Raw genomic sequence first — 12258 nt, 5'->3', positions numbered from 1 at the left:
CCGCTCAAGATGAGCACAGAACAAAGTCTATATCTTTATTTTTCTGGAAGATATGAATTTTTAAACATTAAAGGGGAAAAGAGGCTTCAAACGCCGATAACACGCCAATTTTAATATAGGATTCTTTAGATAGTATGCTCTATAATATTAACATATGTAAAGAAGAGAGAAAGAATATAATTTTTCGTATATTTTTCCGCTAGCAAGTTATTGTTACTCAAATGAACGACGCATGTAACGTGATAACATTTCGCATTTGATCTGATTGTTAAAAAGCTTGTAGTCCGGTATTCATACACCAGATATCAGCGCTTTGATATAGAGGAGTATCGCACTGTATCGTTTTGCATTGCGCCTCACATGATACTACGATTTAATCGAATGCTGTACGTGGAAAACGGGATTTTGCAATTTATTTATAAAACAGTAGCGCGTGTTTGCCTCGTAGTCGAGTCAGTTCTAAAGAGGAAATCCCTTGCGAATATAAATCTCTGGGAAATGAGATACAGTTATACGTGGTATTGCGTTGTATAATATGTTGATGTGATATTCCATATTCTTGTATTTCGAAAATGCTTTAGATGGCGTCGAGAATATATAATAGTGTCGAAAAGCAATGTTGTTTCGCGGGATAACAGAGGAATATTTCGCTTACAATTAATTCACAAATTTTGTTTTATGATTTTGTGAAAAAAATTTTGAGTTTTTATTATTAATATGTATTAATAATATAGATCAAAAACAGCATTTCGTACTTCCGTACGATGCGGTATTTTAATATAATATAATATAATTTAATATGATGATTTTTTTAAATTCTTAAATTGAATCCGCATTGCTACGTGAATCGCGCTCTACTTGAAACGATGCAATAAGAAAGGAAACCATTTGGATTATTATCGAGAAGATTATGCCAAAGACTGTATGCAAAATCAAAATATTCTTTGCAATATTTCACAGGCTATCAGCTCGTTGAAACGAGCACATTATTTGAGCCCGATGTCCTGCGTCCCATCGTGTAATCTAGGGATCGTTTTTCTCACCACTGGACAGCCTGCATCAGCTGCGATTTATCTATGTGCTGCAGTCAGCGCTGAACCAAAAAATCCAATGCCATATCTGTTATTGGGTTGTGAGTAAAAAAATAAATTTAAGTCTTTAGTGAGTTTGTAACTTTGTATAAAGAGTTGCCATACATACATATATGTGTATAAGAGTACATATCTAATTTAGCGATTAGCGAAAGTAGAATAAGACAAAAAGACTTTACGCCGGAGTTTTTTTATTGTCAATAGAATATATTTTGTTTGAAAAAGTTCCTTTCACATGTGTGTATTTATCATGGTAAAAAAGAACGTCTGTATATTTTTGTCTCAGTGGCTCTAAAACGTTTGGATGATCTGGAAGGTGCTGAAAGATCATTGACAAAAGCACACGCATTAGCTCCTCAGGATCCGTTAATATTGATTAATTATGCTGTGGTACTCGATGCTCGCGACAAACAAGCTAATGCCACTGAAATTTTAACAGCGCTCAACGATATGATGGCAGTCGTTGAGGTTGATGCGCAGGTAATTTAAGAAAAAATCATACGTTATTTCTCGAGCGTGTAAAATATATTAATTATATACACACTGTAATTATACATTCATATATCACGACATATAGATATCGCAAATGGCAAAGAAGTTATCAAAAAGATTACAACGCGAGAAAACGGAATCAAACACCAGTCAAGAAATGCTAACGGACGAGTATGAAAAACGACAATTAAGCGCTGATGAAGTTTAAAAATCATGTCATTCGTTGCGCAATAATTATTCGTGTTATTCGCAGAGATTTAGGGAAAGGAATAAAAAAGGAAATAATCTGTGGAAGTATTACACATTTTTATTAGAGAGAGAACGAGAGAGAGAGAGAGAGTTTTTACACAAGTAAGATACGAAATTAACATATGTTACATTTATTTATTATTTGTTTCAAAAAGATCTAGATTTTATTTATTATTTGTCTTCAAAACATCTAGAATTTAATATAATGGATTGAAATTACAAAATCAAATACAAAAAAGCTGATTGCACGCGTGTGAAAAGAAACATATCTTATGTATATAGAGATTATTGAATTAAAAAATTGTGCGTGTTATGTGTGCGTTTACGCATAAACATATTTCAATTCTATTGACATTATTATCAATGATCCCATAATATTGCAACATATCTCGACTTTTGTTTAAAGTCTTTTCTCTTTAATGCGAGAATAGGATAGATACAAGATCATTTTATTTTTTATGCGCCATAATACCATTTCGTTTATAATGTATATATTGTAGATATTTTGCATAATAGGTATATATATATATATATATATATATATATATATATATTTATATATAAATTGTAAATTCTACGTTTGAATACTCTACGAAACAAGAATATTTCGAGAATTACATTTCAGAAAAATTGCAAACTTTTGCAAACTTTTGTTAAACATACGTGCTTTGTACATCGGTTTGATGCTGATTTGTCACTGGCCAGTTGTTCATAATTCTGGGTTTGAACAACTGCCCAAAGATCATACGAAATTGTCGTGACATAGAGCAATATAAGATAAAGTTAATGCTGCCATTTAATAGCGCTAAAATATCCATTAGCTCTCCGAATTTGTGGTAACAATTACGAAAGAAACAATCGCCCAGAGCTGCGGAAAGCAAACCTAGGATGCCTTGAGGAATCTCCGTTATCAGGAACAGCAACAGTACCACTACAAGCATCCTCGTTGTTCTATCTGTTTGTTTGTCAGATTTATTCGTTCTCCGCGGATATCCATCCCTTTTATTGTCAAATGCAAGACCACTGCAATTCTCGAGATCCGAGATTCCCGACGATGAGGTTGGCTTGACGGTAATAGTAGCAGAATAACTGTAGCTCTTCAAAATCTGTTTCCTATCTTTCGTCCTAAATGAAGAGCGAAATTGGCGAATATTGCAATAGTAGAAATACTACAGATATTACGAGTAATGCGAACGAGTAACGTATGTACGTACGACAGATAAGTGAAAATAAATCGTTTTCTATTTCTTATTTTATTTCATTTTACCTGTAAAGGACTTTTATTAACCAACAGATGATGACGGTGAGAAGGACGCATGGTAGAAGCTTAACGACTACGCCGAGTGTCCAAAAATTTAATTGATACAGAAAGCCTTTATCGATCGAATAATTGGTATCTACGTGATACAATACTTCCGTGATACCATTCTCGTCAACAGTTTGCGCCTTTATCTGGCGCAATAAATTTTAATTTTTATCGTAAACGCGGCGCTCTGGACGAAGAGGACGGAGATTACGTGAATCAAGAGTGAATATATACTACTCTACTTACTCCAAATACGAGGTAGCTCGGAGCGCACGTGAGAAATGGAGCGAGAAAACTGCAGGAAAGAGCGATCGTACAACGCCTCCCGGTACACCAAGTATGACTATACTGCGGGAATCTGGCACATACAGAAAAAATAACAAATAACTTGAAAATCTTTTTGCATTCCATTACAGCCAAAAAGCATCAGCAAACTTATATACCTGATAGCAATGTACCTCCAAACGGCTAAAGTGAGCGTAAGGGCGATACTGATTGTATGAAAAAGCTGCGTGAAATGCATATGGAATAGTACGAATACGGCCCATCCGTACGGAAATATTCTGGATTCTGGTAGTACTAGATACTTGTAAATTGCAAAAGGAATATATTCCAACATCACCAACACATCGGCCGTAGCTAGCCCCGTAAGAATGCGATTTATGGGCGCCGTCTTTGTATCTTGCCTCGTAAGTACGATGATATTTAGCATATTAGTGAACGTGCCGAAAGAACATACGACAAGAGAAGCGTAACCGTGATAATTTTTATATTGCGTCGCTAGATCGCGAATCACACTGTCGCAGTAACACGAGGATGTCAGCTGTATCGTTTCACTATCTGTACGATCGCTCCTATCTCGAATGGAGACTTGGTCTTGGTCGGCGACACCTGCACGACTCCCAAATCTGTTTTCGCTACGACCGTCGGCCCAACTGTCAATACCGAGACTGTTAACATAGTCAATGTCCTCATCGGTTATATTCAGCCTATGGAAAATGTCTGTGTAATTCTGCAAATGATGCATAATCGACATCTTTTTCGGAATCTCAGTCGGATCTCAGTACAAATCTCGGGAATATATTTCAGTACATTCGGTACCGCGATTTGTTTGCGAACAAGCGCTCTCTCCTCCTTGGGCACAACGATCCTGCGTCGCGATATTCTACAATATTTATATATTTTCACAGCGAGTACAAAAAAAAAAAGAAGTACACTCGCATTTATCTTTGATATGTTGCTGCGACGTGTAGTATTATTGTCGATCCATCAACGTATTATAATTTCACATGTATCACGAGTAACGTCTCTAATTCGCGTTTATAATTGTGTTTTACCATCAAAAATAACGATTGCGATTTGCATTCATCAACTTTTGCATATCAGAATTTGGGTAACGATACCACACGTACGTCTGTCTCGGCCGAGAATATGTGTGTATATTTCGCATAACGTATTTTCGTAGAACGCAAATTACTCAGATTGTCCTGTATACATGCACACCAGCGCACATTTACACATGTAGTGTTGATTGAATAATTTGTATCGCGGCATTGCGTGGTACTAGCATCCAACTTCCAGGATTTACTTCGGCAACAGGTTACCGTAATAGAGTACACACCACCAGTAGACTCACTGTCAGCTGGATATATCCGTGCTACTGCGGCGAAAATTCGCGAACTGTATATCCTTCACTCCTTCTCGACGTTTTCCTCTTCTAAAAGAGTCTGCGCGCAGAACACGTCTGCAATGATGTGTGCGTGCGTATTCGCACGTGTATATTCGAAACAAGTGTGCTCCTTCCGCTCGAGTCACTCGTTATCAAGTATTAATATGATTAAGGATAACTATAATGTTAAGTTAGGATATATGTACTTTTTTTTCTTCCTTTCGTGATACTTTGCTGATTTCTTTTTTACAATCTATTACTTGTAGATTGCATTCGATTTATACATTTTCATTTATATCTTAATTTTCTCTCAATAATTGTTACAAGTATAAAAATATTAACGGTAACGTCAATTTTTATTTCGTTTTTTTCTTTCAAATGAAGATGAAACTGTTTGAATCAGGAGGTTGCTACTCTAAATTTGTTGCTAACAGTTTGCTACAATAAATAGATTGATTAAATAAGTCGATTGATCTAATTCGAAGGAATTGGAACGTTGAGAATAATGACGGAAAAAAGTGGAAGCGCAAAAAAAAAAAAATTAAGAGAAAAATCTTTCATTTATAACTTCTCATTTATAACTCTGTCTGCGGAGATATATAAATCAGTTCCGTTTGCTTGTGTGCGTGTGCGTGTGCGTATTGCCAGCAACTCTGACTTTAGAAAAAAAAAAAAAAATCCTGACAAAGGTGCAAAAGGTTGAAAACAAGGACGCTGTATTCGATATAATTATCGTGTAGATTTACAGTCTACGTTTGGTTTTTCAGTGTACAATAATGGCGGAATAACTTTCAGCCAACCCTTCTCGTGAAAAAATACTATCGTGGCTATTGATAATCCTATCAGTAGCATATAGAAGGATGATTGCATATCGGATAAATTAAACGGCACGAAGTCGTCCATTTTTTTTTCGTTTCGAACTAATCTTTCCTTAGCCAATAATCTTTTTTGAACGATGAAGGCATGAACGATGTGTTGGTTCCATAACGATGGTAAACCGGCCTGATTCAGTTGACTGATTAATGCGTTTATCTTTTCATTGAAAATCGAATTCTTGGGCAGCAAATACGACAAGTAGAATTTACCTAGGATACATATACACATATAATATTAATTACTTATTATACATACCTGCGTATAATAATAATAAGAATTATTCCTTAATACGAGTATTAACGTAAGTACTATATTTTTCGTACCAGGGCATTCCTCAACAAGATGAAGCAACGGCCCACCGTCCGCATCGATCAATTCCTCGCTGATAATTGGGAAATAACGTTCCCTGGCGAATGCTGAGACGTTACGATGACGAGCCGTGTTGGTTATGGCATTTATACCGAATTGCATCTTCTTTCGCAAGTTTTGCGTGAGTATCGAATCAACATTGTCATCATCATCATCATCATCATCGAAAAGATCGGCCAGGCTAGCAGAAGCCAAAGATATCGGTAATCCTGAAGCGTCGAGATCGCGAAGAGTGTCAATATCTGGATAATACATGTCGCGTGCGAAACTGTTGTACAGAATACCGCTAAAGATTCCAACTAAAGTGACGTTAGCAAGAAGAATGCCTGACAGTAATATCCTTTCTGCGTTCGTGTTTGGCAATTTTTGAGGGCAACCAGCGTTCAGTAAAAATGATCGATAGATTGTTGCTCGGAAACTTCTCTTTCCCGTCCTGAAAGAATGTTATCTTTCATTCATTCATTCATTCATTCAGACAGTGAAATAATTCGCATATCGCTAACATTGATCGCTATAGATACGAGTACTGTACCTTCCTGGAGTAAAGACTTGCAGAAAATACCATATTAGATATGTGAAAACGTGCGTTAGCATCGAACAGATCCAAATGGAGAGCGGAAAGAAGTGATATATTCGAATCCCTTTGGGTATCTTGGTTGCTTTAGGGACAGCCACGCATAGTCTGTCAAAGTCCACGTATGTGCTAAAGTCTACGTCTTCCTTAAGACTTGTTGTGTATTTCTTTACGAAGAAAGATACGAAGCAGATGTCCGTTCTACCGTGCACTACGTCGCCTGTATAAGCTGGCTGTGTATTATCGGATATTCGGAAAAAAGACGGAAACAAAAACAACAAGAACTTTATGTCGCGAATAGTTTCAAATATCGTTATGTAAGTATATACCTATAGCACCGACATATGTCCCATTAGACAATTGATGGCCATACGATTTATTATCCGTCGGATGTATATGTTCCACTTGAAAATTCATGTCTCGAGCTATTGTATTTAGCATTATCTCATCAAATCCTTTAAAGACATCGGCATAATCGTAATGTGTACTCGATGATTGAACTGTTATCGGTTTTGCGATTGTTTGGCCTTGCTTAAAATAGCCCACTTTTAATTCATATCCATTCATATTTTTCGTGCGGCGATATGTTAAATACGACAGCACGTTTGACGCTTCTTCCGCTGTCTTTACATTTACAATTTCGACTTGACCCCACACTGCAAAATCAAGCAGATGTGCTAAATATTTATTATTATCATCTTTCTGTTACATTGTACGTATATAGAAAGTACGGATGCAGGATAGAATGCAGATTTTGTATCAAATCATTTCACCAATCATTTATATAGTCGATATAGTTTTTAGTCTTACGCTATAGAAAGAGAAATCTTTTAGAAATCTTTTAGAAAGAGAACGAACCGGAATCGTTGACTTTGGCAAATGGATTGTAAGTGCGAACAATTTGATTAATTCGAACGGTGTTGTTTATGAGGATCGCCTCGGAGACAAAAATCTTTTGCACTTTACGTTCGGACCACAACGTCTTCAAGATACCGTCGATTCTTGAATTTGATTCATCCACGTTTGATAATCCATGTTCCTCTGGGAAGCGAGCGATCAGCACGATAAATCGATCGTGCGAATTCCACTCGAATGTCACACCATTCTTCGAAATTTGATCGAAGGAGTGTATGTCTTTCGCGAGAATTACGTGCACGTTCCACGTGTTTCTACTAAAGGTTTTGTCGCTTCGTATCCTTCGAATCCTTCCTGCAGCTACATTACTCGATAGCTGTATTACTCGAGAAGGAAGTGCGCCGGATGTAATCTTCCAGAGCGATGCCCGTTTCACGGTTCCGTGATGAGCCACTTTGTTATTGTTACTCACGAAAGATGCAAGATTTTCCGAGTCGCGAAGCGTATAAATCCTCGACGCAATCGTTGTCTCACATTTACGCGCGATATCATGCACGAAAGCCTGGAAATATTGCTCGAGGAAAATAGAGCTCCTACTATTACTATTACTCTCGAGGACACCGTGAAAATTCACGTTTTTCATATCTTCCATCGAGCAAACGACATTACTCCAAAATTCTATAGCGTTATGCCATCGCGTTATGCAATCGTCGTTTGATGTGACTGCAGTATGCAGAAGAGCGAATACCGCCACGAGAGTAAATTCACGAATCATCTGCTGCAGATAATTAAGAGTCAATTAAATTTATAAGTGACAAGAGAGAATTTCGCTTTTATCGTAATAATTAAGGAATAATTAAGGATATGTCGACTTACCATGTTTTTGCGAATAAACCGCGCGTTTAAGAAACGCGGCACGCGCGCGACACCCCCTTTCCTTATATTTGTACGATTTAACACTGACGACGGATCACTTCAAGTTTTTCCTCATACAAATATTTCTGTTAGTTATATACAGTCAAATCGTATACATTACTCATCCTTATCGTTACTCTTATTGACTCTTTTTCCCGTTTCTCCCTCGATTATCGTGTCACACACATCACCATGGACGCGTCTATCTTCGATCGTGTTCGCTCGAGGGTTTAACTTGTATGCTTGTAAGGGACATGAATACATTACGCTCTTTAGATTGGGGATAAGGTTCAAGAAAAATAAAGCCTGCGTGCTTGCCTGTCGCAGGCTTATTATTTATTATTTCATCGATTTTTCCAACGTTTCAAGAAACTCTTAATAGATCCTTAGTTAGACGCTTGTGATATGCATTATTCCCGCGCAATTTGAAATATTATTTGTGCAAACTTATTCCAACAGAATCGATTGCAGGAAGAATTAGGCGTTGCCAAGCTAAAGAAAGTGAAAGTGCAGTCATTATACTAATATATATGTATAAAAAGACACGTTTTATATGATGCGCATGAGATAATGATGAGAAATGTAAGTAAAACTTTGTTTTTATTCGTATGTAAACATTTTTCATTGCATATGTATAATGTTACATAGTATTATATACCTATGTATAATAGTTGTATTAGTATAATGATTTGCCTATATTTCTTTTCATTTTTAGTCCGCGATTTTATTCCCTTGAAATAATAAGAGGAATTATATAGGAAAAATGGAATAGGAAACACAACGTTTTCGTTCGCAATGGAAATTATATAGCATTGGTGATTTGCACGCGCTCGTGAGAATCATTGCGTCGTATAACTAAGCTTTTAACTTAATGACATGTCGCGGAAACTTGACGTTTGCGAAGGGAAGTAAACGTTTGTTCAATTTAGTCCCAAGTAAACAAGCTCGAGAAAAGGTATAGAAGGACGACGTTTCTATAGTAGGGGATAAATGCTAAGCGAGTTGCGCGCAAATGTGACGTAATCGCGTGTACTGGTTATTCTTTGCTTATTCTTCGTTGCTTCATTTTTCATCAGCAATATATAACAAATTTCTTTTGCTTTAAATTGTTTCATGACAACGTCTAAACTCACATCCGGATCATATACTGATCCGGCAATAGTCAATAGTAATAATATTATTTTAATATTTTGCAAAGGAGAGAAGCAAATGTACATTCGCTGTCGAATCCTGAATCCCAATAATAGAATTCTCGCTAGGACACAAAAAGGATAAATATTTGAATGTTTAATCTATTTCATCACTCACATCGATTTTTCCCGATATAATGATTCTTGACAAAAAATTCGTGCTTTTAATGAACGAGACTGTAGAAGAAAAAAAGAGGCGATGTAGGTAAATTTTGAGCTCTTCCTAGAAAGAATTCTCAGTCAATTCTCAGCATTATCGATCATTTCTCGTGATGATGATAAATTTCACTTTAATGTTCTTTTTTGGGTCGCTATCGCAGCGAATTCTTTTCGACATACGTCCTTCCCTCAATTTCGCACGCGATCACGAAACATCGAATACTAATCACGACGTATGTACATTAGTAGATGTACATGGTATATACGTATATACGTATGTACGAGTCAAAATGCAATAAAATACTACTTGAAGTGACATTAACGTGATGCTCTCGTGTCGCGATTAATTCTTGATCATGTCCACGATTTCCATCTACTGAAGCTTGTGTGTGTGTGTGTGTGTACTGCTTTTTAACTATGTATGCCGACCTGTATCTTTATAAAACTCGCGCCTTACTTTCTAACGTTTACCATTGCGAAGCATTGTGTATCCTGTGCAACCGTGTTCGCATCAATATATTTTGAGACTTTTGAAAAACGACTTTCATCAGCCATATAATGTCACCGACAATATCGATTTATTTATTGATGTCGTTGTCAACGTTAACAGCGGCGAAAACTACAGCAGATAAAACATACAAGATCACCGTAAAAAATTACATGTCAAGATCGAGGGAAAGTGAAAACTTGAGAATTATTTTGAATTACGTTCGAGGCAAGCAAAAATTCTATAATCCATCGATAGTTTCTCTCGTTTCTTCCGATGGTCGATCTAGTTTCGTAGATCTTTTATCCAAGTACGTAGCGAGTGAATCTATCGTTACCTACAAAATCACGACAAACGACTTCTCATGGAAGTATACGTGGCAGAGTCGTGTTGATCTTACATGGATTTTCGTCGTCGATGGTATAAATATTTTGAATTCTTTCGTGCACGAGCATAGCCATATTTGGAAGGCAATCAATCAATATCTAGTAATTGTCACTACTCCGAACACGACTTCGCCGCGGGAGATTTTTCAGACAGTTTGGAAAATCTACGGCGTCTATAGGATTGCCATTATTTCGATAGAAGATGACTTTCGATGTCTCAGTAAATATCTGCCTTTCGAAAAGAATCGGCGAGACGAATACGGCGTTGTACGTAAGGTCTGCTTAATAGCGGACCAGGAAGATAATGTTGAACTCTATGCCAACTTGCAGGACAACTTGAACGGGTATCCTATACGCGTGGTCGTGTTCCCGTCTCTGATGATGGAGATTACACACGACGAAGGCACCAAGAGTTCCAGATTCAGTAGACTGGACGCGAACGTGATGTCGTTGTTGGAGCGAGCGATGGGAGCTCAGTTTCGTATCAACGTGTTTCATATCGTCAACTCCACCGACGGAGATTACGGAGATCCGTTTCATCGTGCTCTTCAATACATCGAGTATGGTGAGTCGGAGATAATCATCACCAGTTTCTTTATTCGACGATATAAGGATGAATATCGAAAATATGAATTCACAGCTAGCATTTACGAAGACAAGCTGTGCTTGATCGCGCCCACGGCCGATTTTGTGCCGAAATCGTACATGCCAATAATGTCATTCGCGTCTAATCTGTGGGTTGCTCTCGCGGTGTACAATATTCTCGTGTCCGTTTTGTGGTTCCTCATCAAATACTACAGCATGTCGTTTCGTCGGCAAAAGGCCGTTCTCCTTCCCTTAGCGAGAACGACGGAAGAATACGTTCTTTCACGGCGATCCGCCGCGGATCTACCGCCGCCGAGAGTGCATCCTTACGTTTCGTCGTGCTTCGATCTTATCGAAACCTCGTGTTACCCATTGAGGGAGGACGGCGCGGCCGGCGCGGGCGGTAGCACGACCGCTCAAAGAGCCCTGCTGATCGGCACGCTTTTCTTCGGACTCATTGTCACCGGTCTCTATCAAAGTTGCCTCATGTCCAGCTTGAGCGATCCCTTTCATTATCCCGAGCTCAATACTTTGGAGGATGTCGCTTCCTCGAATCTCACCATCATTACCAAGTACTACAACTTGAAGGAGAACACGTTCACGGAGAATACCACTCTGGATAACAAATTGCGGAGTAAGACCAAAGTGTTTGTTTCTGAAGAGTCTACCTACGACGTCGTGGCCTTCGGCAGGAGAACGATTGCCATCAGTCGTTACGCGTCAGTCAAATTGAATGATATGTCCAGCTACTATGATGTAGACGGCAACGAACTGCTCCACATAGTCGAGGAATGTCCGACCACTTACTTGTTGTCCTACGTAATGAGGCTCCACTCGCCGTATCGAGAGAGAATCAACGAATTACTGCTACGAATGCAGGAAGCTGGTCTCGTTCGTCTGTGGTACGAGCGCATGGCTTATCCGTATTACGTGGCCGAGCAGAAGCGAAAGATGGACAAGAGTGAAAGAAAGATTAAATTGACCATGGAGCATTATTCTCTCACTTTCGTCGGGCTTACAATCGGTTTACTTTCTTGCACCCTGGTGTTCCTCGC

At 38.1% G+C, this 12258-nt stretch overlaps 5 protein-coding genes across 5 annotated transcripts in view; 3 read left to right on the top strand and 2 right to left on the bottom strand.

Moving 5' to 3' along the window:
- The first annotated feature begins 942 nt into the window (after positions 1-942).
- LOC105458799 (Bardet-Biedl syndrome 4 protein homolog) lies at positions 943-2167 on the top strand. Its single transcript, XM_011704349.1, has 3 exons — positions 943-1132; positions 1378-1571; positions 1669-2167. The coding sequence occupies exons 1-3, from the start codon at positions 1000-1002 to the stop codon at positions 1789-1791; spliced, it is 450 nt and encodes a 149-aa protein (XP_011702651.1). The 5' UTR covers positions 943-999; the 3' UTR covers positions 1792-2167.
- Positions 2168-2375: 208 nt separating this feature from the next.
- LOC105458795 (thyrotropin-releasing hormone receptor-like) lies at positions 2376-5428 on the bottom strand. Its single transcript, XM_011704345.1, has 4 exons — positions 3582-5428; positions 3385-3496; positions 3100-3284; positions 2376-2957 (listed from the first exon to the last, which is right to left on the bottom strand). The coding sequence occupies exons 1-4, from the start codon at positions 4172-4174 to the stop codon at positions 2486-2488; spliced, it is 1362 nt and encodes a 453-aa protein (XP_011702647.1). The 5' UTR covers positions 4175-5428; the 3' UTR covers positions 2376-2485.
- LOC105458803 lies at positions 5363-8256 on the bottom strand. Its single transcript, XM_011704353.1, has 5 exons — positions 7485-8256; positions 6956-7282; positions 6585-6846; positions 6007-6485; positions 5363-5892 (listed from the first exon to the last, which is right to left on the bottom strand). Exons 1-5 carry the CDS (start codon positions 8254-8256, stop codon positions 5537-5539), a joined length of 2196 nt encoding a protein of 731 aa, XP_011702655.1. The 3' UTR covers positions 5363-5536.
- Positions 6115-12258, top strand: part of LOC105458797 — a 9585-nt gene continuing 3441 nt past the window's right edge. The window contains exon 1 of the mRNA XM_011704346.1: positions 6115-6173. The gene's annotated coding sequence lies outside the window, so the exon portion shown is untranslated. The remainder of the gene's footprint in view (positions 6174-12258) is intronic.
- Positions 10744-12258, top strand: part of LOC105458802 — a 1813-nt gene continuing 298 nt past the window's right edge. Inside the window, exons 1-2 of the mRNA XM_011704352.1 lie at positions 10744-10838; positions 10949-12247. Coding sequence (XP_011702654.1) covers positions 10821-10838; positions 10949-12247 — 1317 coding nt within the window. The 5' untranslated portion in view covers positions 10744-10820. The remainder of the gene's footprint in view (positions 10839-10948; positions 12248-12258) is intronic.

The sequence above is a fragment of the Wasmannia auropunctata genome, unplaced genomic scaffold (assembly GCF_000956235.1).
Source record: "Wasmannia auropunctata unplaced genomic scaffold, wasmannia.A_1.0 LD334309.1, whole genome shotgun sequence".
Lineage (NCBI taxonomy): Eukaryota > Metazoa > Arthropoda > Insecta > Hymenoptera > Formicidae > Wasmannia > Wasmannia auropunctata.
Note: the sequence above shows the minus strand (reverse complement) of the source record. Positions and strands in the feature narration are given on the sequence as shown.